The sequence below is a fragment of the Zosterops lateralis genome (genome assembly GCF_965231275.1).
Source record: "Zosterops lateralis genome assembly, chromosome: 8".
Lineage (NCBI taxonomy): Eukaryota > Metazoa > Chordata > Aves > Passeriformes > Zosteropidae > Zosterops > Zosterops lateralis.
This window is the reverse complement of record NC_139768.1, coordinates 22,236,915-22,262,498: the sequence shown is the minus strand read 5'-3', so window position 1 is coordinate 22,262,498 and position 25,584 is coordinate 22,236,915. Positions and strand designations below refer to the sequence as shown.

General features: G+C 37.2%; 1 protein-coding gene across 2 annotated transcripts in view; it reads left to right on the top strand.

The window, feature by feature from the left end:
• RAB11FIP2 (RAB11 family interacting protein 2) overlaps positions 1–8,291 on the top strand; it is a 32,474-nt gene extending 24,183 nt beyond the window's left edge. The window contains exons 5-6 of one of the 2 annotated variants that reach the window (XR_014590602.1): positions 34–79; positions 3,695–3,712. Coding sequence is in view for 1 of the 2 variants with exons in the window: in XM_083865992.1 (XP_083722118.1) it covers positions 34–79; positions 3,695–3,922 (274 nt within the window). In the remaining variant the exon portion in view is untranslated. Of the gene's footprint in view, positions 1–33; positions 80–3,694 lie in introns of both variants that reach the window. The other variant, XM_083865992.1, reaches the window with a different exon arrangement.
• Positions 8,292–25,584: the final 17,293 nt, after the last annotated feature.

The window sequence follows — 25,584 nt, the reverse complement described above, 5'->3', positions numbered from 1 at the left end:
AATATTTGTTTGGTATGTATTTTTTCCCCACAGTTTTAATGTGAATCCTTCTGGCATTGAGGATCTCAGGAAAAAAACGGTGAGTTATGAAATGTTATGGAAAGCCATCAATAAATGCCAACTAATTGGCACTTGTATAAGCTTATAAGCTTTTATTCTTTTTTTACCTCTTATATGGAAATGTTGAGGGTTTTCTTTTTTCTTTTTTTTTTTCTTTTTTTTTTTTTTTAATTTGACATATCCAGAAAACCTAAAGAGAAAAGCACAGGCTTAATGTAAATGTGGAAATAAAGAAGAGTTTTGCACTCAGTATGGAGATTAGCTATGATATGATGAAGAAGGAAATATTTAGTTATTTGCAAAAAAAAGTAAAAAAAAAAAACAACCTGAAATTTTGGGAGTGGTTTAGATGACTCTAGAGAAGTTATGGTCAGATGAGGAACTCTACATTAAGCAGTGATGTATTAATTGACCAGACAGGAGTTTACCATCACTATAATTAGAGAATATCAGACTTCAGAAGGCAGATAAAAAGTAAAATTATGACCTGATATATGGTGGGATTAATAACACACATAATAAATGAACAGATGAAAACACTAGAAAATAGAGATACTAGAAGGTGTTATTCAAAATGCTCTTGTTTCTAAAAGTACTGAGAATGAATTGTGTACTAAGTAAAAAAAAAATAATGCACAGATTGCCTGGGCAGTGTCTTTGTTTGAAGGAAAATGTGGTCTTACTAGAATTTGTGCTATGAATAGATGTCATCTTTAAAAGTGGGTTTGTTTTCAATCTAAAATATATAGAAAACAAGTTTCACAAGCAAATACGACTTTGTACTGTTTGTTTTCTGCTGGTTTATGTAAATGATTTGTAATAACATTTGATGTTATTGTAAATGCCCAAGTTTTTATAATGTAAGTAGCTGGTGGGAGATGTCAGAGTATTTGAAGGCTGCCTTTGATCAGATAGTAAACTGAATTCTACCAGGCAGTTACTTAATCTCTGACAAAAAGAGACATCAAAAAATTGATTTAACTTAGCAGCCATTGTCTGTAAAGTAACCATAATTACAGTTTCTATGTGCTTGCAAATGTACTACTGCAAATCATGTAATTTATTGCTGGTAAAAGCATCGGTTTAATTCTTTTAAGAAATAAGATGTGAATTGTTTTATTTAAAGGATTTAAAGGTGATAAAAGAAATCCTTGATGATTTTTCTTTTGGAATACCAGCCAGCCTAAATGTCAGTTGTAGGATTATGAGGTGGTGCTTATTTAATGCAAAATACAAATTAGGTGGGGAAGAAACTATATCTCAACCATAGTTTTGAATGAAACCATTTGAATTTCTTTTTAAATATTCAGGATTGCTTTCTAAGGTGTTTGAAGTAATTTATTATTAGATTCTGTAATAATAGCCCTCACCAAGTTATTATATTTCTTCCTTGTGCATATTATTTAGTAATTATGTTTGTATGTCTTCTCCTCTGATGCCAACACCTGTCTCTGAAAGCAGTGTTTAAATGGGAGCAGTAGCCAGTTGAAAGGGCAGCATGAGCTCTTTAAGGCCTAATTAAGAACTGAAAGGAAGATGAAGTAAGTAGGACAAAAGATGTGAAAGTAGCTTAGATGATATTCCCAGAGCAGAATTCCTCATTAGAACAATGAAGAGATGATCAGGGATTGCCAGCCCTTCATTTTATCTAATGTTGTTTCCTCTGGCTGGCAGTGTGTACTCCAGCAGGGTTTTGTAGCTGAGACAATCATTCTTTGCATGGCTTGTTTAGAATCTTTTTTTCTCCTTAATAATTCATTGAGATTATTGTTATGCATTAAAACTGTGGTATCTATTTTTGTAAATAAATAAGTATTCCTTATATGTTTAAATATCACCTATTGTCTCAAGCTGAACATACCAATCTTCCTAATTTAAAATTTTCCTAATATTAATTTCTAAATACTGGCATACTTCAGCTAGAATTTTCTTGCATAATTAATATGATAGGTTATCTCCCCCCAAGATGTGTGGAGTGTGTATATGATAGAACATCTTTAAAGCATATATATTACACAAAATTTTCTAGTAAACTTGATTGAATAATTAAAGTCATCATTGCACCTTAATTCCTGCTCTTTTCCCAATTCAGAAAATTAGGCAAACCCTATATTTCAGGCATGTAAGTGTTAATGATATTTTCTCCAGTGTGTACAAAAATTTAGTAAAGAGAATAAAATTTAATAAAGAGAAAGTTTACTTCCTTCTTGTAGAAGAAAATGTGCTAAAAATATGACCACAAAGTGAAGTTATTTTCTCTTCTGTACTTTTTGAAAATCGATTACTAACCAATTTATAAATTTCATTGGTTAGCCATTTTAATATAGTGGGAGTTACTGATTTCTTACAATCTCTTTACTTGGTACTTTTAAAACACTGAATATGCATCCATAAATGTGACATTAAGTGTCTCAAGTGCAGAGAGAAACCCTTAAAAGCACGTATTTTTGAGAACTACTGTTAGGAGATAATTGATGGAGAGAGCCTGATCTGTCACACTTCAGCCTCTTTGCAGGGCACCATCACTTTTAGTCAAGTTCCTTTGAAAACTTTTGCCAGCTGCATATTTTAATGGCTCGACATGTGCCAATGTGCAAATATGGAGCTGTGTGGAGAGAAAAGAACGGGCCATGGAAAAGAAATGAGTGTGACTATTATGTGGTGTGCTTCTTAGCTGTGCAAGCTTTATAATTTTTAATGACATGCTTTGGCTGTAAACAAAAGCTATTTTGTGTGCCCTGTTAGAAGTGCAGGATTTTTTATGTTCCTTCTAAATGTTTTAATTTCTGAATTATTTGAAGCTTACTCCTTAACATGTCTAACAGTGCTGATACTTTTATAAACCAACACAAAAGAAGACATTGAAGTTTACAGTCTTTTGGTTCACATGTTGTCCTTTTTAAGATGACTAATTTGTCCATCTCTGCTATTACCTGCACTTAGTGAATCATCAGAAGTCATTAAAGAAACAATTCTGTTCTCCCTACTGCTTAATTCTGGGCCTTTCCTGCTTTAAAAAAAAGCAAGGTCTTTTATAAGTGCATATTTATTTCTGCCTTAAGCTCTGGTGCAAGTAAGATGCAACCTTTTACCTTCACTTGCAATTTAAAATTGAAAGTTTTATTATGTGATTCAGAAGCCAAGGCTTGGAGAACCAGCGGTAACTAAAAATATGAATATGAAAGACAGATGAGGGCTGATGTCATTTAGAGCTGAGTAAATGCTTTGCTGTGATGTTCTCCAGAGGCAAAGACTCAGAGAAGTTACAGTAGGAATTGAATTCTCAGGGCTCTTCCCTTGTTATTCTATAATTAAGGTGGTTGGTTTCCCAAAATGCCAGCTGTTCCTGTGGTCACTGACTCTGACACACTGACTGTGTGTCCACCTCACTGAGATTTTTTCCTGAGATGACAGTGGGAAAAATGTTCATCCATGGGCAGCCCATCTCCAGTTGTCTGCTCCAGTGGGGGTGTGGGAGGGAAAAGCACTGCAGCAAACAGAGGTGTTGCTGAAAGAAATTGCTTTTCATGTCAAGAGATGCACATGAGAAACATAAAAAGCAACAACCAACCAATTTTCTGGGAACACCGAACTGCTTAATAAAATCAGGTGTTTTTCTACATTTTACCTGCAGGAAGGAAATCCTTTTGATGCCACTGCAGGATACCGAAACCTCACTTACGAGGAGGTTCTGCAGGAGCTGGTGAAACACAAGGAGCAGCTGAAGAAGAAGGACAGCCACATCCGTGAGCTGGAGGATTACATTGACAATCTCCTGGTGCGGGTGATGGAGGAAACCCCCAGTATCCTCAGAGTGCCATATGAACCTTCTCGCAAAGCTGGCAAGTTTTCCAAAAGCTGAGATACTCGAGGGTACTTCCTGCTGAGTGCACTAGTAGAAGGAGATCACACTTTAATACTTTGACTTCTCTTCATTCCTTTTCTCCTAAGAAATCCCAGGAAAATGGGGAGGAAAGACAATGGCGTGGGTTTTTTTCCTTTTTTTTTTTAATCCAAACACTAGCAGGGGCTGCCAAAAGTTGTTTTCTGTTAGATTACCTAAGTAACTTTTTCTTTTTGAAAACACCTTGAGGTACAGAATACTTAAATAGAGTTAATAATACATAATAAATATGTCCATGCAGTTTATATAATAGCTTAAGTGTTCACCATGTGGCAGTTTCAGCTGGGAAGCCTGTGCTGTTATGAATGTTTTCTTGAATGATTATTGGTATTAGGCAAATATATTGATTCTTTTTTTACAGCATGCCATCAAGACCACTGTTTTCAATCCAGTGTAGCACTCTGCTAAACCTGAGTGTGGTCTATTGCAATGGAATGTAGTTCTGCACATATTAGAGGAAAACAGTGATGCACAATCCTTGCAGAGTAAATGCTGTATTCTATACAATGTGCTTTTTATATCACAATGTAAAAAACTCCCCGTGCCATTTCTGTCATGGCACATGCTGGAACCAGTTATTTTACACTGAAATGCTGAATTTTGTGTACGATGAGCGAACTTTGGTAGTGAGCTCATGACATAAGGTTGTTTTGAGGATCTTTTTGTATAAGTTACTGCATGCCTTTTTATGTGTTAAAAGTACTTTGAACAGTGTTCACAGAGTCAGAAGAACAACTGCAGAACTCAAGTATGGAATAAAGAAATGAATACTTTTGTTCAGTCCAAGTCTACTGCGATGAAAATGTAGCAGAAATGGAGAGGCTGACTTAAATAGACACCATAAATCAATTTAAGGTTGAGTTTTACATGATATATGTGTCTTAACTTTTTTAATCTTATGACAACAAAGTATATGCCTTTAGAAATAGGCCATGTTGCATAAACACATATAGAGTACTTAGGCTTTTCATTAAAAATATCCTTATTCCATGTAAATAGTTCTAAAAGTCAGTTTTCATTGAGGCAAATGAAAGAAGAATGTAGTAAATATCTTCCTGGTCATTTAATAATTGTTTGTAAAATGATGTATGAAAAAGTTATCTGTTATTCAATGAATTGGAAAAATCTAGTGATGAAGGTATAATGGGAAAATACTGTAGGAAAACACTCAATATTTACATGAATTTATTTTAATTTCCTTAATAAGAGTCTTACTTGGATTTTCTGTTACTCTGAGACAGTAAAATGTTAATTAAAACATGTACAGAGAATATTTTTGATTTAGATTTTAGATAACTGTCTTTTCCTCTCTTTCTGCACCTGATCTGTTGGGGTTTTTTACAGCACCATGACATGGCTGCTGCTGAGGTGACCAAAAAAGCTTGAAATTAAGTTCCAATTTTTTTTTGTTGTTTTTGTAAAATATTTTAATATATTTTCATTTTTAAAACTGCAGAAATTGGTAATATCTTGAATACTTATATGTGGAAAGGTTGAGAAAGTTCTGTCTGACTGCTTTTGACATCACTAGTATGGCAGGACAGCACAGAATTATTCTAGTTACAAAAAAACTTCTTTGTACAAATATTCTCAGATTTCATTTACTTATTTGTGGCTTTTTCTCCTTTATTCTTTTATTTAGCAACTACCTCCCATCCCCATTTAGCACTGTCCCTAAAATGTGTGCAGCCAGAGTTCCCAACCCACCAGTGGGATCCCTTAGTGTGGATCCCTGTGCCTGTATGGATCCTGAAAGCTCCAACCTTGCCCAGCTGTAGAGCTCTGCATTTGTGTTTTGCAGTGCAGAAATCCATCCCACACCAGGCAGTCTCTCTGTTGTCAGCCTAAGGATGTATCAAGTTTGGTACCTCAGAAACCACGTGAATGTTCTTTTGACCCACTGAAGGTCTCGATGACTGTAGATTTGTTGTAATACATTCAAAGTGCCAAAGGTTCTGTACTAGTTTATGGTACATTTGCTGTTGGAAGTTGGGGTTTACACTCAATTAGATTTTCATTTTTTAATTACACCAAGATGTATTTCAGTTACTCAGTATTTCCATAAAAGTTCTTAAACATTTTCAAATGCTTGGCCGAAGCCAGCGGTTTTCTCATGTCGTTGATGGGGAAAAGTTCTGCAATTGTTTTGAATTCCACACTCATTTTCAGCTAACTGGTATGAGACCATCTCTAGTATCCACAGTGCTTAAATCATCCACACCAGTGAGGATTAACAACTGCACTAACCAGAGAATGTGCTCCAATGACTTCTCACATGCAAGCCAACTTATAATTATTAAAATGAAACTCAACTATATTTAGCACCTCTGAAATCACTTCTTTTAGAATGTAAATGTAGAATATCAAACTGCATAATTGACTAAAAGCAGATCATTTGACATATTTGCATACCGAGAATGATAAGCAGATTAAAGGTAGCGAAAAGATCAATTTTTGTGCATTAGTGAAGAAATTTAGTGAAGCTTTGAATGTGCTATCTAGTCTTTATCTGATCTCTAAGTGAATAAAAGCACCTTTTGTTTCTAACAATTTGTCAAGAAAGAGGGGAGAACAACAAATGCGATTTAGGAAAAGGTAAAGTTACTGAGAGAGGCAGAATGGGACATTAACAACTATGAAGATAATTTTTATACTTTATGGATAAAAATACATGCTGCTTTTGGAGCAATTCTTGAAAAATTACATGCACATCCTTTTCTGCTTAGAAAGACAATTTTAGCATTTTCCTATATTCTGAGATTATATTTAAAAAGCATCTTCACCCCACATGTGTTTGTTGAACCATACAACTTTCAAACGAAAACGTTTCCTGCAGAGTAGTTAATGTTGAAAACAAAGAAAGTTGTTTTTTTTCCCCCATAGGATAAAATTGTAGACTTTCTTGAAGTTCATTTTAAACCCATAAAAACTTGCCACTTGTGGTCAGTCTTTCTTGCCCTTTAAAATATAGGGATGAAATTTTTGAAAATCTCCATATTATTTTGATATTTTCTCTCATAGATTAGCATAAGAGTTCATCCATGCATGTACAATACTTTGAAATTATCCTTTGAAACAGCTCTGCTCATAGCCATGTATTTTGCTTACTTAAAAGGACAAATATGAAGGCCATACTTTAATGTTGTAAGTCAGAAATGTAAACTTTCTGCCATTCAAGAAGGATGTTTAATATTTATATATGTTACCTCTTGCTGCTGTATTTTACGTTTAGCTTGGTTTTCCACCTCCTAATGAATGTAGCATTCTCCCTAGATTACAAACTGCATTTATTGCTGTTGGCTCTGTGTCAAGAACTATTTGTAATTTTCCAGCTGTGGAAACGTTGCCTTGTATTTGGAAAGGCTTCATGACTTGGGGACCTGATGAAAATCATGCTCATTAGATACTAGCCGGCATTTCTTTCTGTACAGGATGCCCTTTCTTAGATGCATCTTAAAACAAACAGAACTGCTGTCTTAATGTGTTTACTGCTGCACTGGGGGTTTATTTACACTTCCAGCTTTAAAGAAAGATTGTTGTCCTAGATCAAGTATGCAAAGTGAGCTCAAGCTTTTCTGCTCTTTATGTACCATTGCTGTTGTAGATAGGATAGAGGCATTAGCTGGGCTTTTACAATGGTGGCTTTAGAGCATGTTGACTAACTTTCCCTTCTTTGAAGTACTTGCTGAAGGATTATAGCACTGCTATATTCCTGATGCCACGTTTAAGGATCTGTCAGCACTTTCGATAGGAAACCCTATTTTCAGGGATTTATAATTTAAAAATTTCCATACAGTCACTGGAAGTATTTAATATGCAATAGGTAGCACTTTAATCTGTTTATGAAGGGGTTTAAGATTTGTTTCTGTTGAAAAGGTCACAGTCTCCTAAAGCATGGTGGGCATTTGCTTTATCTTTTATAATTTCTACATTGAAGAAGCCACTGTATGTTACAAGTGGTCCAGCCATTCCTATTCATCTTAGAAGCTTCCAGATGTCTTGTATTAAAATGTATTATAAAAAAGCTGAAGATCCAGGTTGTATAGGAAGTTTGTAAAAGATAGGAACATTACTTATAACTTAAAGGTTTTATTTTGTCTTGTGCAATCAATGGTAGTTTGTCTACATTTAATATGGTACAGATCATAACTATATGCACTTGTGAGAACTATAAACTTAGAATGCATGAAAAGCTTTATTTTTGTTCCATTATTGCAACTTCAGATCCTTTAATTTTATTAAAATGTTATCTTAATATTTTAATTTCTGTTCATTAAATAAATATTGCATGTTTAACACTAATAAAGCACCACAATGCAGTACCGCAGTATTTATTGAATTGTGACATTAATCTGTGTTATGCAAAGCCTGTGACTCCTAAACTCCAGTGGTGTTAAGGCTCTCAGACCACAGAGAGGGGAATTTCCTCAGGGACAGTTCTAAATGAGTATCCCAGATGTTTGCAGGGTAGCCATTAAGGGAAATCTCTTCAGTAGTGTCTAAAACTTAGAATTAGTGAAAAAAATGATGTATTCATAAATGTCCTAATCTGTATGGGTTTTTTTAGTGTGGTATCTACAATCCCTTTAAATGCACTATTCCTCTGATGCCATGGCTGTGTAAATATTACCAGGAGATCTTTGGCACTGCAGGCTAGAACAGCATTTAGCATGAGAACAAACACTGTGCAAATTCTGATATGGAAAATATGACAAGTATTTCTCTTAATACTTGACAGAATAAAAACCCAACCAGAATGACAGAAATCTGGAGCATCCTCCCCCATCGCCCAGAAGTATTTTTTTCAATGCTCCCACAAGTTTTTCTCCTCTTCCATGAAGCAGCAAAACAGCAAAATCTGTCCCCTGACAACAGCAGGTTTTCTGGATGGTGAGGAGGCATAGAGAACAGTCCTGGTTTGAGAGAAGAATATTGTGACTCTTCCACCCAGTTTCTTGGAGGTTTGAATTCCACAGGGATGTGATTCCTTCCCTTGCAGTTAATTTGCTCTGTGAGCAGGTCCTTTGTCAATACATCTGTGGACTTACAAAGCTTAGAAAGGGTTCTTCTCTTAGAGGTGTCCATGAAATGTGGTTGTGGGAAATCACAGCCAGTTTGTGAGCTGACCATGGACTTCCACACGTGTTGTTATGTGGATTCCATCAGCTGTGTCTCCCCACGGCTCACGGATTTTGCAGCTATTCTGGCGTGTGAGAGCTGAGGAATGGGGACCAGAGGGGAAGGCATGTTTCAGAAAGCACCACATTGCCTGTTAAATACCAGTTTCCATCTGTAATTCACATCTGGTAACTAATCTCAGCTCCTGTGCCCATTCGAAAAGGGACCCACACCATTTCCCTCCCTCAGAGGCATAATGTTTGTTAGCTGATACCAGCTGCAATCCTATTGATGATACGGGAACCCAACTCAATTAAACAGCTTCCAGTTTCCCTAGCATGAAGTTGTCTGTGGAGTTTTCATTATTAACTATCTCAACCCTCTAATAAAGGTTTTCAAGGATATTTTAAGTATAGTTTTGCAGTTAAAGAACCATTGAAATTAGATATAAACTAGAAGGCCAGTTAGGACAATTCTCTCCCCAGTTGCACTTACTGAAGTTATTTTTTTATGGAACCACAGAGAGTAAAAATCAGGATTTCATTTCCCTATTTTAATTTGTTTTTATGGGTGTGTTGTGCAAGTTCTGGCTGCAGCTCACTTGGGATATGTTGCCCTTTTGTGTAACACTGGGCATGTTTGTAAAGTTATAAATAATGATGATAAAAAACCACATCTCTTCTTCTGGATTAATGAATTAAAAGTTGGATTATTTTGTTGGATTGTTTTGCAATAGTGCCATTTTATAAGATATTGGAATAGGACTATCTACTAAAAGGAATCTGTTTTCTCTTTTCTGTGCTACTTATTGAGTAATTATGAGAGAAGGCTACCACACTGAGTGCAGCCCAACCTGGAAACTGTGGCATTGATTGTGTAATGTTTATATAAATATCAGTATTTTCAGTGCTGGAAGCCAGTGGCTATTACATGGGGATTATTGCAATGTATTTATAATGTGTTTTTACAGCATTTAGTAATGTAGATTGGTCTTTGATAAGTGGATGATGATTTAGGACAGAAAAGTACCCTCCGTGGCTAAACACTGACGTGTTTATACTTTAAAAGTAAGCAGCTTAGAAAGGTTTTAGGGCCATGCAACGTTTAAATTAAGCTGAATACTAAAAAGGGGAGAAACTTTGTGGGATGTATTTTGTCTGTTTCAGCCCAAACAGTGTCTGCTGTGTGACATGCAGGGAATGAGTAGAAACAGCACTGGAGAGATTCCATTGCTGGGATCCAAAAAACCCAACAAGAAGAAAAGCTTAGTAGGGTTAGGAGTCTGATTTTAAGGGATCTATTTGGCAGCATGTGGCTGGTTCTGTTTGTAACAGGAAGAGGTAACACAGCATCCCTTGCTAACAAGATTATTGGCAGGCTGAAAACCCCCTAAAAGTGGGAGTTTAACAGGGATGGATTCTCAAAGTTGTAGGTGTGGGACAGGTGTTGGGCAGAAGCAGCGCTGCCACTTCTGCTTCTTCAGCCCTGCCGACACTTGGTATTTAATTCAGGGATTGAACAAACCACATTCCTAGGAAAGTTAGGAAGTGTCTGAGGAAATCTGGGGTATGCAGCATGTGGCTGGCCAGGTTTCCTCTGCTGTTACTTGAAGTGGGTGTCTGGCTCAGGGTATTGTGGAGTGGCCAAAATGTGTCGTATCACCTCCTCTAAATCATTCATCTGGGGCCTTCCGAGGTGCTGAATGTCTCCTTCTCCGATAACTTGCTGCTCACATTATGAATTCCTTGAAAATTGACTCCCTGGGACATCTTTACAGGAGACATCAAGGGTCTCCATTTAAATTTAATGAATATTGTGTAATTTGCCAAGGACTTCTACAATGCATTAGGAAAATCTGCCTCTTTGAGACCAGAGCTTTGCCAAAATAATGGCAGCTTAATTGCATCCTTTAAAAGCAACTGCTGACTCTCCAGCTATGAGTATTTTCCATTTCCTAATAAAATGTTTTCCTATTAAAGCAGCTTATTTCATTAACTTATAATTCATAGCTTAAATATGCTTATATTTTGCTAATTGTAGATTACTTAGTTCTTATTTTTAAGGAACACTGAAGCACAAAATACAAAATGTCAGAGTTGGTTTTTTTAAAAGAAAAGTCTTGCCTTGTGCATAGCAATTACATTTGAATAAGCATTTTAAATATGCTATTTTAAGGAGTTTTTACATGCTATTTTAAACTAAATAATTAAATTTCTATAACAAGAAACAATTTGAAGTGTTCATGCAATTTATAGTTTAATTCCTTTATAGATATGTGCTCCAATATTTTATAGTTATGATTCAAAACTACCACAGTTACATATTTTAAATGGTAAGGATATATTGTTAGACTTCAAATTATTATTTTTCAAAGTACACAAAGCCAGAGTATCTGATAGACTCTTTTGTAAAAGTTAAAAGTGAGCTCTAGGAAAAGTAAGGTTTTCCTCAAAATTTGCACAAGCCTTTGTGTTGAACTGTAGTGCAGCTTGATTTGGGGATGTAGCTTCAGGCACTCCTTTATCCAACAGGATAACATCAAATTTCCTTTTTTTCCTTAATAACTCAAGGAGGAGAGTGGGAATCTGTTTGCTGCAGGTGCTGGGTACTTGTAAGGACCAAGTAACAAAACATGGATGCTTTGTGAGGTGTGGAATTGGCTTTTTGGTGTTTTTACCCTTGGCACATGAGTATCAGGCTTGTTTATGTTTCCAGGATCAGATAGAAAACTTCCCACTTTCTTATATTTTCAGATTTAAAAACTTCTATGAATTTTTTTTTAGTGGCCAGATTATATTTGGCTACAATGCATGTAACATTTCACTTGATTAATGTGGCTGCTATTTGAGACCCTCTTGTAATTGGCCTCATAATCCACGGAGAGAGTACTGTAAAGAGTGTGAATTTGAAGTTGAGAGACCGATGAAAGAACATCCATCAAAAGTGGGGAGAAATCAAATACTCCTAATTAAAAGCAAAATAATTTTGTGATCTGAATTAAGATTCAGTTGGTGGATACCAAAGAGTAGTTTTTCTGGTAAGTATTTTTATTATAACTGTCCGGTATAATTGCTTTGGAAAAAACGCATCTGTTGTATTTAGTGGTATAAACTTTATTAGCTCTTTATAAACCAAATACTCAATAAGAGTCTTTTGCTTAACCTTTGTTTCCTTGGATATGATTTCAGAGGGTTTAAGCAGAGTTTTATTGCTGGAGTTGATCACCACAGTTACATTTGCTGACAGGCTCATGGTTATTCTTTTATCTGTTTCAGGATTTTCTGTTCAGTTTTAAGTGCTGAACATTTCACCGCAGTCTATTTAGAGCATTATTTAAAACTTGTTCCAGTTCTCTTCATTCTTACCCACGCCCATGTGTTAAACTACTCCAGAAACTGGCTTAGCTCTGACCATATTTGGAGGCTGTTCCTCTTCTTTGCTCTTGGGCTGGTTTGGACGGGGACTTACGTCTAAAGTAACAAATGAAATATGTGACGAGAGCTGACTGCCAAAACTGGGATCAAAGCAACTTTCTGAGGAGCTCATTGGAAAACTATCCTGAACTTTTGGAAGGATGACTCAAAGCCACATTCTGAACAGAGCAAACCACAGTGAAATAAACGGCAAGGTGAGAACAGATTTCTTGAATAAGGTATGTGTCCCCTGAAGACCAGAAAGTCACTTCAGTCCTAGGGGGAAAGGAAGCAAATTAGCAGCTGAAATTTCAAATATCAGTCAGGATGATAATAATTTCAAACGTCATTGCTCAGGATGTTCTTTGTCTGCAAGCCCACAAACCTTTGCAATTCCTGTCTGGGTTAACTACACAGAAGTGTGTTAGCCAGAGAGCATTCAAAATGAAAGGTAATTGCTGATCGTGTCATGTGGGACATCACTGACTTGCTTGAAAAGTTGCCAAGTCTGAGGGAGTGTTCTGTTAAATACACACAGTGTCTTCCTCAGCTGACTTAGAACTGTGAGAACATTCAGCTCTGATTCATTAGTTTTAGGCAGTTCATGTGAATAAAGAGGAGACCTGAATAAGGAGAATTTCCCTGAATCCTTCACAGAAACATGCAGACTTGAAAAAAACAGCTGCTGTAACTGCGTAGAAGGCTGTGCTTTGTGGTTGAGAGCATGTTTTAAAAAGCTGGCATTGGAAAAAAGAAAGTTCTGTGAGAAACCTAAGCCTCTCTCACAATCATGGCATCTCTCAAAGTCACAAGACTTTAAGATGTTTAGAAATAGCTGGAGAAAACCATTCAGCAACGGTGGTCTGTAGCAATTGGGAGCTGGAAAGAGAAATGTTAATTTTAGAGGGCAAGGAGGGGTTTGGGTGGTTGTGTTAAAGATTGATCAAATGCTGATGTATAAGGTAGCTGTAGCAGCTCTCTCAGAGTATAAAAGGTGGAGAATGAGCTTGAGTTTTCCAGGGGCAGGGGATGAGAAGCAATAACTGCTTCCTTCCAGGAGGCAATAACTGGCTGGCTGCAGTAAAGTATCGCTCTTCAGGAGAGCGATGGATGCTGTGAACACAAACAGTAACAGGTTTCTCAGATTTTCCTAGTGCTTGGGAAAAAATCACACAAATTCTCTTCCAAAGTAAACTGTTTCGAGCACAAGCCCTTGGACAATAGCAGATACAAAAAAAAAAAAATTAAATATTTTCTTCTTTATTTGATTCTACCTTTGACTTGGAAAGAAAAAAAGTGGATTTTAGTCTGACTAAATGCTAAAGGAGTTATTCAAAGACTGACATAAAAGCAAAGGGTAATGCAGTTCTAAAGAGGAGATGTCAGGTTAGCAGAGTTGTTATTATTACAATTAAAATCTTTCAGTGCAACGCTGGTCTTCTGCCAGGAGTGCCTAGGGACTGTCCTTCCCTCAATACATCCCCATACACAGCAGCTGACATTCTAGCTTTGGAAGAGTTACTGGCATGATGCTGGCCAGCTGGAATAACCACTCCCTGCAGTCCCAGGTACAAAGTGGTGCTTTCCCTGAAGTATTTTAGAAGGCAATGCTTTCTCATTAGAGCACGTTGAGAATTACTGAGGGATAAGATCATAATCATGTTTTAAAATATGCAGGATTTGATATTTTTCTCATTGCTAACCTAGGACACTCAGTGTCTGAAAACGTTTAAGCAATTTGCAGCCCTTGTAGTTTGCACAGCAGAGAATCTCAGCATGACACTTGGATTATTGTTATCTGTGCATTAGAACAGCTTCTATTACAGGAACACTGAATGGGTTGGGTTGGAAGGGACCTCAAAGATCCTCTACTTCCAACCCTCCTCTAGACCAACTGGCCTCGAGCACCTCCAGGGATGGGGCAGCCCCAGCTCTGGGCAACCTGTGCCAGCGCCTCACCATCCTCACAGGGAACAATTTCTTCCTAATACCTAATCTGTCAACTCCCTCAACTACTGGATATTAATTATTTAGGCTATTGGAACTGTGAACCTCCCTGCTTCCCACAGGTATAAAATGTGTTTATTTTGATGTGGCTCTGGAGGTTACAATGCCTGTTGCTTCCTCCAAGAAAAGCTGGCAGCATATCTGCTGAAAAACATGAATCTCTTTTTATCAGACCACTACTCATGAGCAGCAAAACTCAGGAGGCTCAGTTCTGTGCAAAATTTCTTTTTTTTTTTTTTTTTTGTCTCCAGACCCTCACTAAGTATAAAGTTGTGGAGTCCTTAATAAATGTAATTATTTTGTTTCAAACTTTGGCATTAGTACACAAATTTGGCATTATACCAGGTCAAAAAGAGCTTAAAAGGCTACTAAATCCCAATATTAAGAGTTTTTCCCACTTTGCCTGTTTTAATGGCTATATTAGATCCAGGGAAGCTGGACCCTTTCCCCACCTGTTTTCAAAGGACCAATTAGCTTTGCTGACAAAGAGGAAAGTTTAGGGCTAAACATAAATCCTGGTCCTTGGGAATGAAATATTTTCGCTTGTCTGATATTAAAATTGCACAAAATAGAATGTGTTTATAGCCCAGGATTTCTATGAGTTGGCAATAGCATCAGTCTGTTGCTTTCTGAGTCTTTTCCTCTTCTGGCGCACAGCTAAGCAGGCAAAGATGTTGATTTGCCACAGCTTCAGTTGTGAATATAAACTTTTCCTTCAGCTATTTGATAACACTTGTACATATTGGTGCACCTGTACCTGTATTTGGCTTCAAATAAGTACAGAGCACGAAATTGGGCAAGTTGTAAAAATTAGTTGAAGAATAATAATAAATAAAATGGCATTCAGCCCAAGCATGTTGTATTTTCATTACTCATGTAATAGCTCATTGGAGTTATTTTCCAGAGACAGTTCTGTATATTTAAGTATGTATCAGAATAACTGCACTTCTAAATCAAGAGTCAAGTACCTACTTTGTATGCTGTGCTTATCTTAAACAGAGTTTGATTTAAAACATTTATCTTCCCCGGTATCATCTCCCATGTCAAAGCACATTTAAATCCTGCTCTGTTCCTAATATCTCTGGTGTCTAAAATGGGATCTGAGAACAAAAAAGTTTGATGATTGCTCTGTTGTTTGCCCACTTTGTAGTTATTAGCTGTTCTGTCATTGTTTTGAGTATCACTGAAGCTGAGAAGGAGAAGCGTCAGCAAAGTAAACTTTTAAAATTTAAAGCCAAGGTCAGACTCCAGGGTTAGCAACACGAGGAGACAGCAATTTAAGATGGGTCGAATTATGCAAAATCATGTGTTGAGTTACAGCCTCGAGTCTCCACTGGGACCTGGGAGGTTGCCTGGGTAAAAATATCAGAGGAATTTCAGGGGGGTTTTCTTTTGTTTCTCTCTTTATCTTGAGAGAGAACAATGCAAACAGCTTTCCTTTTGAGGTGAGTAGCTGCAAAGGAAAGCTCTTATCCCAGGAATGTTTAGTAAGTGTATTTCAGTGAGGGCAGCAAACCTAGCATGAGGCTTGGGAGACATTTAGCACCTTGCTGCATTTTATTGGTTTGCACAGGCAGAGCATTGAGACATCTGTGAATCCAGAAATAAATCAGTTGAGGCACATCAAGTGACCCACTAAAACAGGGCAGATTTTACTGTTTGTGTTCTTGATATTTAAACCAAGCACCATCACAGCTAGGTGTTTCTTTAGAAGATCTTAAAAGAAGATCTTAACTTTCCCTCATTTTTAATTTATCTTTTCCTTCCAGTAATTGGAAAGCACAAGCACACAGTGGTGCCAAGTGGTGACTCCCAGAAAGGCTGGGAATGAAGAGATCAGACTTGGTTTATTTGGATGATTTGTGTGGAAGTTGGGATGGTTATTATTTTGCCAAAAAATGTCTATTTTACCTCTTTTTTTGTCTGAGTGAAAGAACATCATGTGCTGTGCTTTTAAAGAACTTATCCCCAAGCAAAACACTGTAGAGAGATATTGTAGTCCTCTTACTTCAGAAGACATCAAAATTTAACACCATTACATTTTCTCCAGTTCTCTGTGAATCTGAGGGGTACGGTTTCATAATTTTGATAGTTTGTATGAAAGCATCCTTAAAAAGAGAAACAGAGAGATTATGTTCAACAAAAGCAGAAACACATTTCTAGATATGTTTAAACAAGTTTTTGCATTGATAAACAAAACTACTGGGTATTTTTTTTCAATCACTCAGACACAAGTACTTACTGAAGAATTTATACAGTGCTCAGGGCAAGTTACAGCTGGATCCTCTTAAAAACCTCAGTCTTTTCTAACAAATGACTCATAAAACTAGTGTAGCTCTGAAGTTTTTCAGAAAATATATGTAATTAAAAGGGATTTTTGCCATTTAAACAAATAGTAAATTATTGTAAATATCTTAAGGATGAGATCAAAAAACTGATGTGTTACTTTTGCAGAGCATTTCTCTTTCAGAAAAGCCAGAAGCTGAGTTTCAAAACTGACAAATTTGCTACAGGAATTGTTCAAGTGTTTTTGACAGTGATGCTTCCTACCAAGCAGGGCTGAGAAACCTGGAAGGAAAGACTTGTGCATCTGTATATTCAGCTGAGTGCCTGGGAATTTGCTGTCCAGTTAATCCTGCAAGAGTTCTACTTCACCAAACACTTACCTTTTCTTATGCAAGGAAAGTCTATTTGTAAATATTGCTTATATTCCTTTGAATCATTGGCAAAGGAAATAAATTCAAACCCTGACTCCTTCTGTCACCCTTTGAGACCTTCTCTCATCTCTGGATGTTGTTTAGCCCCTGAGACATCTCCTCTGCCTTCCACAGCTTGCAAGTGGACTTTGGTGTAAGCTGTTCCTACATCAGCAGCTTTTCCTTCCTCTTTCCTTTTCCTTCATGTCAAAAGCACTTCCCTCTACTCCCTGTGCCTCGTGTGGAGTCACTCTGGTGAGACATTTGGGAAGGTTGCCCCTGGGAAGACAAGGACCCAGCCCTAGACAGGAGAAATAGCTGAATTTAAGCATCTCTCTTCTTCATGTCCCCTGTAGAAGAAACAGTTTGTGCAACAGGGCCATTAGCAAGTCTAACCAAGAGAGCTGAAGAATTTCTTCATGGCCAAAGCACTCGGGGTAAAGAAGTTCCCAGTCAGTTTTAAAAATATCTGGTGACTCACTGTGATGGGATGTCTACCACAGAATACTTCAGGATGGAAGGGACCTCAGACTGGATCATCTATTCCAGCTTGCCATACCCTCAGGCAACATCACCTTTCCAGGAAATCTGTGCTAATTAAATAGTTTCTTCACAGGAACATAACCAGCTCTCATGGTTTTTTAATCTCAAAATGCAGAATTGCACTGCGTAATGTATTTTAAGATTTGAAAACAAATAAACAAACCAACCAACCAAAAAAAAAAAATTCCCTTGCAATCCATTATACTTTTATAATGACCTATTTATGTTAACAGGACTATGTTTGCCAGGAATGGGAATGGAAGCTGATACTAATGAACTCAATAATGAACTCAAACCAAACTTTGTATGTGTAAAAGTAGGTATTGTCTCTATGCTGAGGTTAAAAGTGACTACTACTTCCAGAAATCTAAGAGCAAACCTTAATAAAAGCTAACATGGATTCTAAAAACAGGTAATACTGAGTTTTACGTTTTATTCTGATGAAAAATAGTCAAGCAATATTAGCACCAAAATTATTACTATAGCAGTAAAGATAAAAAGTTTATAAAAAATAACACAATCCTGTAGGATTCTGTGTTCTTCAAGGTTCAGGTTAGAAAGGGAAACTTGTAAAAAGGATACAACTTTAAGTATACTGTCAAATGAAGTTCTCATTAACAATAATGGACAAGAAATTGAAAGTTACCTAGGGCTTATAAATAGATTTAGTTGTAGAATACAACATGAAATATTCAATTGATTGATTGACCTACTGATATTAGAGAGATAGGAATTATAATAATCTGGAATTTGGGAAGTAATTTAAAATGTTATGAGGTTTGCATGTAATTGGTGTTCACCCAAGAGTCAGAGGATACAAATGGAGCTGAGCTGACGGAACTAAAATCTATTTGAACACAAGTGAATGAGTAAATTCAGGAGGCAAGTTGGACAATCATATTCTGGTATCCCCTAAAGCTCTGGATGGGGTGTGAGATAAGCAATGCATTCCTTAGACTAGCAAAAATCATAAGCATATAAAATTTATATGGGAATATTATTATCAAACTCTTATGAACCAATCCCCAAATTTGATGCACAAATGCCTGTTAAAGAAGTGTGAATAGCATAGTTAAAGTATGATAGATAATGAGATTAAGGAGGGGAAAATGGAAAATTCTGCAACGGGAACAGAAGCAAAATGTTGAGTTCAGCACACTGGGAGCTCTGAGGCTCCTCCAGCCCAATCTTGTGGTAAGAATGGAGATGTGCTATTAGAGGCTTGCAATGCAGCCTGGAAAGACCAAGCCATGCTCAGTCGATTTAAACCAAAATAATAAGAAATTGATTTAAGTAATATTGATAAACAAGCTTTAAGGCTGCAGTAACTTGCTTATATATAGGCCATATTTTATCTTGTATTTATTATTTAGGCTCTTGTATAGATTTGTTTCTATTTGCATTTATTATGGGCTGGATTATGTTTATATCCTCATTTATGTATAAATTATAATTCCAATGGATATAAAATCTAGGAATTAATCTTAATGCTACTGAAATAAATTATCCTGGATATACTAGATATATAAGAAAACAATATAAATTCATCTAAATTCAATTATTAAACAAAGGGAATATTTTATTTAATTAGAAAATGGAATCAATTTACTTACATTCATCCTTATCTGTCATAATTTTAGAGATGATAAATCTCTCCCTCTTACACTGTATTGTTATACACAGACAGAAAGAAGAAAATAATATCTCTTCCATTTTGCAATTCTTGTTTGATTTTTTTTTTCTCAGCTGTGGATGAGCTAATTGCTAATCAGAACTAGTGGAATAAATGGAGGTAAAAGGAAGGCATTTTTATACAATAGAAAAGCATAGTGTTGTCAAAATGTGGATTAGACTTTGACTAACTGATACAGATATTTAGCCAGGACTTCAAATAACTTAGTAGCCTAACTTTTTCTCAAAGTTTAAATAACACTTGTGTGACTATTTCCTAATTTTATATTTTAAAAATATTATGAGTTTAGTAAATGTAATTATTTTTGAAAGACTTTTTAAAAATCTAACATTTTTAAATTACTTTTATTACTCATCCCAACTTATAGTGGGTAAGTGGAAAACAAAAGAAAGAATATTAAATTTAAGATACCTAATCCAGCTTTTGGGGCTTCCCTTAATCATTAGAGTCCAATAAAAATGGGCTCCTTCTGAAATGGACTCTATGTAGTTGGGGTTTGATGGACTAATTTTTTTTTTCCTAAGGAAGACTTAGGGCACTTAGGGTTACAGTAATTAAAAAATTTGAGGATTTATTTTGATTCTGCAAGATATCACAAAGTCTCATGCAAAACCAGGGCTCAAATTTCTACTGGTCCCGTTCCTTGGAGCTGTTTAAGTCAGGAAGAACTCGTAAGTTTTACATTCTCACTTTTTGTGAAGCTTATTATCCCAAACGGGTCAACCTGAAAGTCACCGTGCTAAAAGCCTGTTATATTTGGCTGGGATCTGCAATTGTCAGGAGTCAGTCCAAAATTCGGGGAAGTCATGGATTTTCATCAAGTCAGTATAAATTAATACAGACCGGGTCTGTCACACTTCAGCCAACAATGACCTTTCTTTACGTGTATGAGCATTCCCTTTCTGAATTCGATTACCAAGATATCTATTTCTTAAGCCCTACAAAGTACTTTTCTTGGAAAAATACTTTGCCTGTCAATTTTTCAACCAGTGATTATAAGTAGTCATGGTAAATCCTGCAAACCACACTGAGACTAATCCTGGGAGAAAAAGACCTGTGCTGGTGTCGAGAGCACAAGTACCCAGTCTTTCCAAAGAAATGCAATTATAGTTAAGTATTTAAATAATACATGCATATTGAAAAAGGTGCAGTAAGTTTAGGGAGTTTCTTTGCATTACATTTCCTGAGAAACTATCGGGCTAATTTCCACACAAATTTATCATTGCATATAAAATTACTGCAGTTAGGAAAATTGCTGTTTGATGTATAAAGGAGTGAATTGTTCTTCTGAAAGCAAGATATTATAGGGCTTGGCAGTTGTTGTATTAGGGTTTATGAACTGTGAATGTTCCACAATGTTCTCCTGTACCTCGTGGACTTGAACTGTTGATACATCTCTGAATGAATCTTGTAAACGGTGCTCCCATGGGTGCACTCCAATTTTGGAACCTTTGTTACAGCAAATGGAATAAAGGGTTTGATAATCAAGTAACATAAATGTACCCTGTAGCACGAAAATTACACCAGTTCTGTTTCTCTAGATTCACTTTAAAAATATTTAATTGGCACCACACAGTTTGTTTGTGGTTATTGAGTTTTCTTACATTCACTGGCTTATGGGGAAAAGTGCTTTTGCAATACACTGCAGACTATTCATTGATGCAAATGAATCTAAAGACAGTATGAGATGTTGAAGCTGGCATTTTGATTGATTTGGCCAAAATAATGTGTATGTGTGTGTATTAGTATTTTGTGTATAATTACCCAAGCAGCTAGATTAATTAATGCAGCTAGATTTTCTTCTCTAATTAAGATGGTTCTGTATTTCCTTTTAAATATGGAAGTTACACTGGCCTTTTTAAAGCTTAATTTTAATGAAGGGAAAGGGAAATGTGAGGAGGATAAAAACCACATTAGTGATTAGAAGCCTTGGCCAAGCTGTAAGAAATTCAGGTTCTCTGTCCTGTTCTGCATGACTATATTGGGGTCCAAACCATCTGCTTCCCAGGAAGAGGCTTTTGCCACTGGCTGTTGCAGTCTTGGGTACAAGGACTCTCCACTTTGTAGCAAAAGATTTTCCAGCACTGCAGAAATCACACAAAGTACAGAGCTGGCAAAGGCAGGAGGCAGGGGCCCAGTTCTCTAATGCAGTGATGATATTTGATGCCTTCAAGCTGCAAGAGCTGCTGCTGAATGTTCAGTGCTAAAGGCAATGCCACCCATGTTTTAGCAGTATTAGAGCTGGGCCCTGAACCCTCAGAGGGTGATGGTGGTGCTGGGCTGAAAACATGGAAGATTTCTCTCTGTGAAAACATGGCTGCATGTGTGACCTGAGGAGTCAAACTTCTGTGCCTACATTTTATTCTTCTCTTGCTTTTTGCACTTGCATCCTTTGGCAGGCGATGGCTTTGGGGATTTGCCACAAATCATGCAGAAAATGGTAATGAAGAAGGAAAACTGAGTCAAAGCCATCATCTTTCAGGCTGGGGACATAATTAGCAAATCATCCTCTGGCCCTGCTGTTCTGTTCTGGATGGTCCCTGTGAAGAGGATCAGGTTTGTTTGTAAGTTATCCTCTCCATTACAGATCTCAGGGACTCTGTAATGGAGAACATTAAAAGGCTTAATTAGGACCCACTGGTGTGCCCAAGCAAGTGTTTATAAACGGGTGTGGTGAGAATCTGCATGTCCAAAGGGCAGAGAAGCCTGTAGGGACACTGACAGGTGCCTTGGAGAGGTTATAGCCATGGGGACTGGGGGAAGTAAAATAAAATTCAAATGTGCTCTGCAGTCTGAGTCACCTGGCTCAAGACCCATGCTCTCCCAGTGGGATAGTCTCCAAAAATGTGCCACACCTTTTTCCTTTCCCTACAAAATCTGTTTGCTCATCCATCCATCCACACAGACTGTGGGTTTGAGCTTCCACATCCACTGCTGAGGCACAGGCACCACTTCAACTCTTGTGGATGTTGTAAGATAGTTAAGGAGTATGAAACACTGAGACAGCTGAGAGCCTATAAATGTCTCTAAGAAATGAGTCTTTAAAGCTCATCTCCTCCTGCCAACTGAGAGAGGTGGGGCAAGAAATGTAACTTCAGCTCTTGCTTTCACAGTACATCTAGTGGGAAAAGTCAGATGTGAATGATGAGACAACACTAATTTTGTTATTTCTCAGCTTTGGAGCATTTGACTTTATAAACTTATATTCTTAACATCTATTGATCAAAAATTTGATGTAATTTTGCCATAATGCTGTTTCCCCCTGGCACTGGGAGAAGTTATGGACTCTCTAATGCAGGTTGGTAAGCTCACACCTTTTCAGTCACCCTAGAGTAAGTGACCTTATTAATGAATTTAAGAGTAATAATGCTATTCATTGGTGTTCCAACAAGCATTGAGGTGTCAGCAAGGTTGAGAATCTCATGATATATGTCTGGAACAGCCTGTTCTTACAGTTTTAAGAGGCATGAGCTGGCAAGCATGTATTTGCCTCTGGTGCTTCATGCTGGAGCAGTCGGGCTCTCCTCAAACCTCTGGGTGCTGCTCCTGGGAAACTCTTCCCTGCATGGAGCAAAGGTGCAGCACCCAATCGTGCTCTGCTGCAATCCAGGAGTGCTGCCCCAGCCTGAAATAGAAAGCCCTGACAACCAAGGATGAGAACTTTGTTTTGTAAACCAAGGAAAAGTGTTAGTTACAGAGCAGAAAAAGAGTTATTTAGCAGTAGGTCTATCCTGGAACATAAAAAAATTATACACACAGTTCATTGAGAGCAGATTATAAATGTGCATGTTTTAGATCAGCTTCTGTTCTCCACATCAAGAAGTTCAGTGCAAGCCCAAGCAATATTGCCCAAGCAATATTGACAAAAGCAATATTGCTCTGAAGTTTCTCTGGCTGAAGGGGCCATAATTTTCCCTCAGTTACCTTTAGCTAAGGATGGAGCTAAATGAAATTCTTGAGCTGACCCTCCTTGTGTTAGCAAGAAATTCAGCTGAGCTCTAGTTTTAATGTGTCCCACAGCTCCTATCCCACCATCTACTTGCAGTGGCTGCACCTTTTGAGTTTACCTGTATTTGCAGTTGGAGAACTTCAGAAGACAAAAAGTTAATATGATACAAATTTAGGGCCACATGCTTGTGCTGTGAAGGCAGGTTAATCAGCCTCTTAACATCCTGCATTTCCTCTGGCAAGCAATGACATTGTGCTTCAATCACATCAACCTTTTTTTAACACTGCCCTCAAGAAAGATTTGGAAAAGATAAACATTTCCCGTAACATTTTCCCCCCCGACTTGCACCAGCTATATATGATTTATCTTTTAATGTGTTCAGGCCAGCTCAGTACTCCCTGCCCAAGATAATCTCTCATTGACTCCACTGGGAGATTTTCTCAGGGCAAAAACATTAAACAGAACACTGATTTTATTTTATTTTTAATGTGTTTCTGACAAATTTTTTAATTTTGTCTCTCTTTTTTCATTTTAATTTCTGCCTCAGTGATGCAGTAGAGATGATTTATTGGAATATATTTTCAACACTATTGTTTCAGCCACGCTTTAACACCTGCCATGGAAGATAAATACGCCATGCACTGGTATAACATGAAATGTGATTCTTTCTCCTATGCTTTGCTTCTAACTTTATTTTTAGATAGAGGTCTTTGTGCATAGAGACTGAGTTGAGTAATTTTTGGTTGGCAGCATTGCTGTTATCAATGATTTCTTTTCATGCACATTGGCACTTAAAATATATTCTTCAAATCCATCCCTTTTTGCTACAAAGGCACTTTGATAGTGACTTGGTTTAAGAAATTGAAAGCCTACATAAAGCTTACCTTAATATTGTGGACTGTGGAAGGTGAAGAGTTATTACACTCTTCTCTTTGTACTGTGGAGACAGCCCTAAATTTTATCATGTATTTGCTAGCTTTAAATTCTGCTCCTGAAAAAAGCTTGTATTTATGATTACCTTTAATAGCAAAAAAAGGAAACGTGAAATTGGCACCACTATTTCAATATTAAAAAGGCTTATAAAATGAGGCCCTTTATTAAGATACTGTAGAGAAAATAGATTTTAATTGGCAATGTTCTTTTATTTTACTCATCATGGTAGCTGTCATAATTAGAGACCTTGTTGGAAAATATTTTTTTGTTTACATTTTGTGAATAAGTTTTGATTTGCATTTTATGAACATGGTCCATTTAAAGTGGTTCTCCTAGTGATTTTATGAGGCTTTTGAAACCTTTTTCCTCATTATGTGTAGCTACTGACATATAACCAGTTTCAGGATCTAGAGACAGTTTTGCTTAGAGCACAAGTTCTGGAGCACAGTGACCTTGTCCTCTTCAAGTTTTCTCCAGGATGATTAAAATTTGCATCTCCCAACTTATTGTAGCTCAGGTGTGAGCTTTGCCATCCTGTGATATTTAAGATGAGGAATGGTGTCATTGGCTTTGTTTTACTCTGAGTTAAACAGAGAATCAGAGAAGTGAATGCTGAAGGTGGCACAGTGCTGATGAAATGATGTCATTGGTGTTTTCCTCAGTTTCCTCTGATATTCCTGAGTGAAAAGAGTTGGGGCAGCAGGATAACACCAAGGCTGGTGAGGGGCTGGGAACACAAACCCTGTGAGAAAAGGCTGAGGGAACTAGGGTTGTTTAGCCTGGAGAAGAGACTCACGAGTGACCTTATCACTCTCTACAACTCCCTGAAAAGTGGCTGTGCTCAGGTGTGTCAGTCTCTTTCTCCAGGCAGCAGCTGACAGAGTGAGAGGACACAGTCTCAAGCTGTGCCAAGGGAAATATAGGTTGGATATAGGAAAAAGTTTTTTACAGAAAGAGTGATAAAGTACTGGAATTATCTGCTTGGGAATGTGGTGGAGTCACCATCCCTGGATGTGTTTGAGAAAAGACTGGATGTGGCACTCAATGCCATGGTTTAGTTGAGGTGTTGGGGCTGGGTTGGACTCAATGATCTTGAAGATCTCTTCCAACCCAGTGATTCTGTGAACACATGGAGAGGTCAGGACATTTCTGTTTGCCCTGGGGGGCCAGTCATGCTGATTAGACTTGTTTTTCAGCTTTCAGTGTCAACCAGCTGAGGTAAGGCGATGTCTCATTTGTTCTGTCTGGTTTTGGTGTCCAAGATCCAT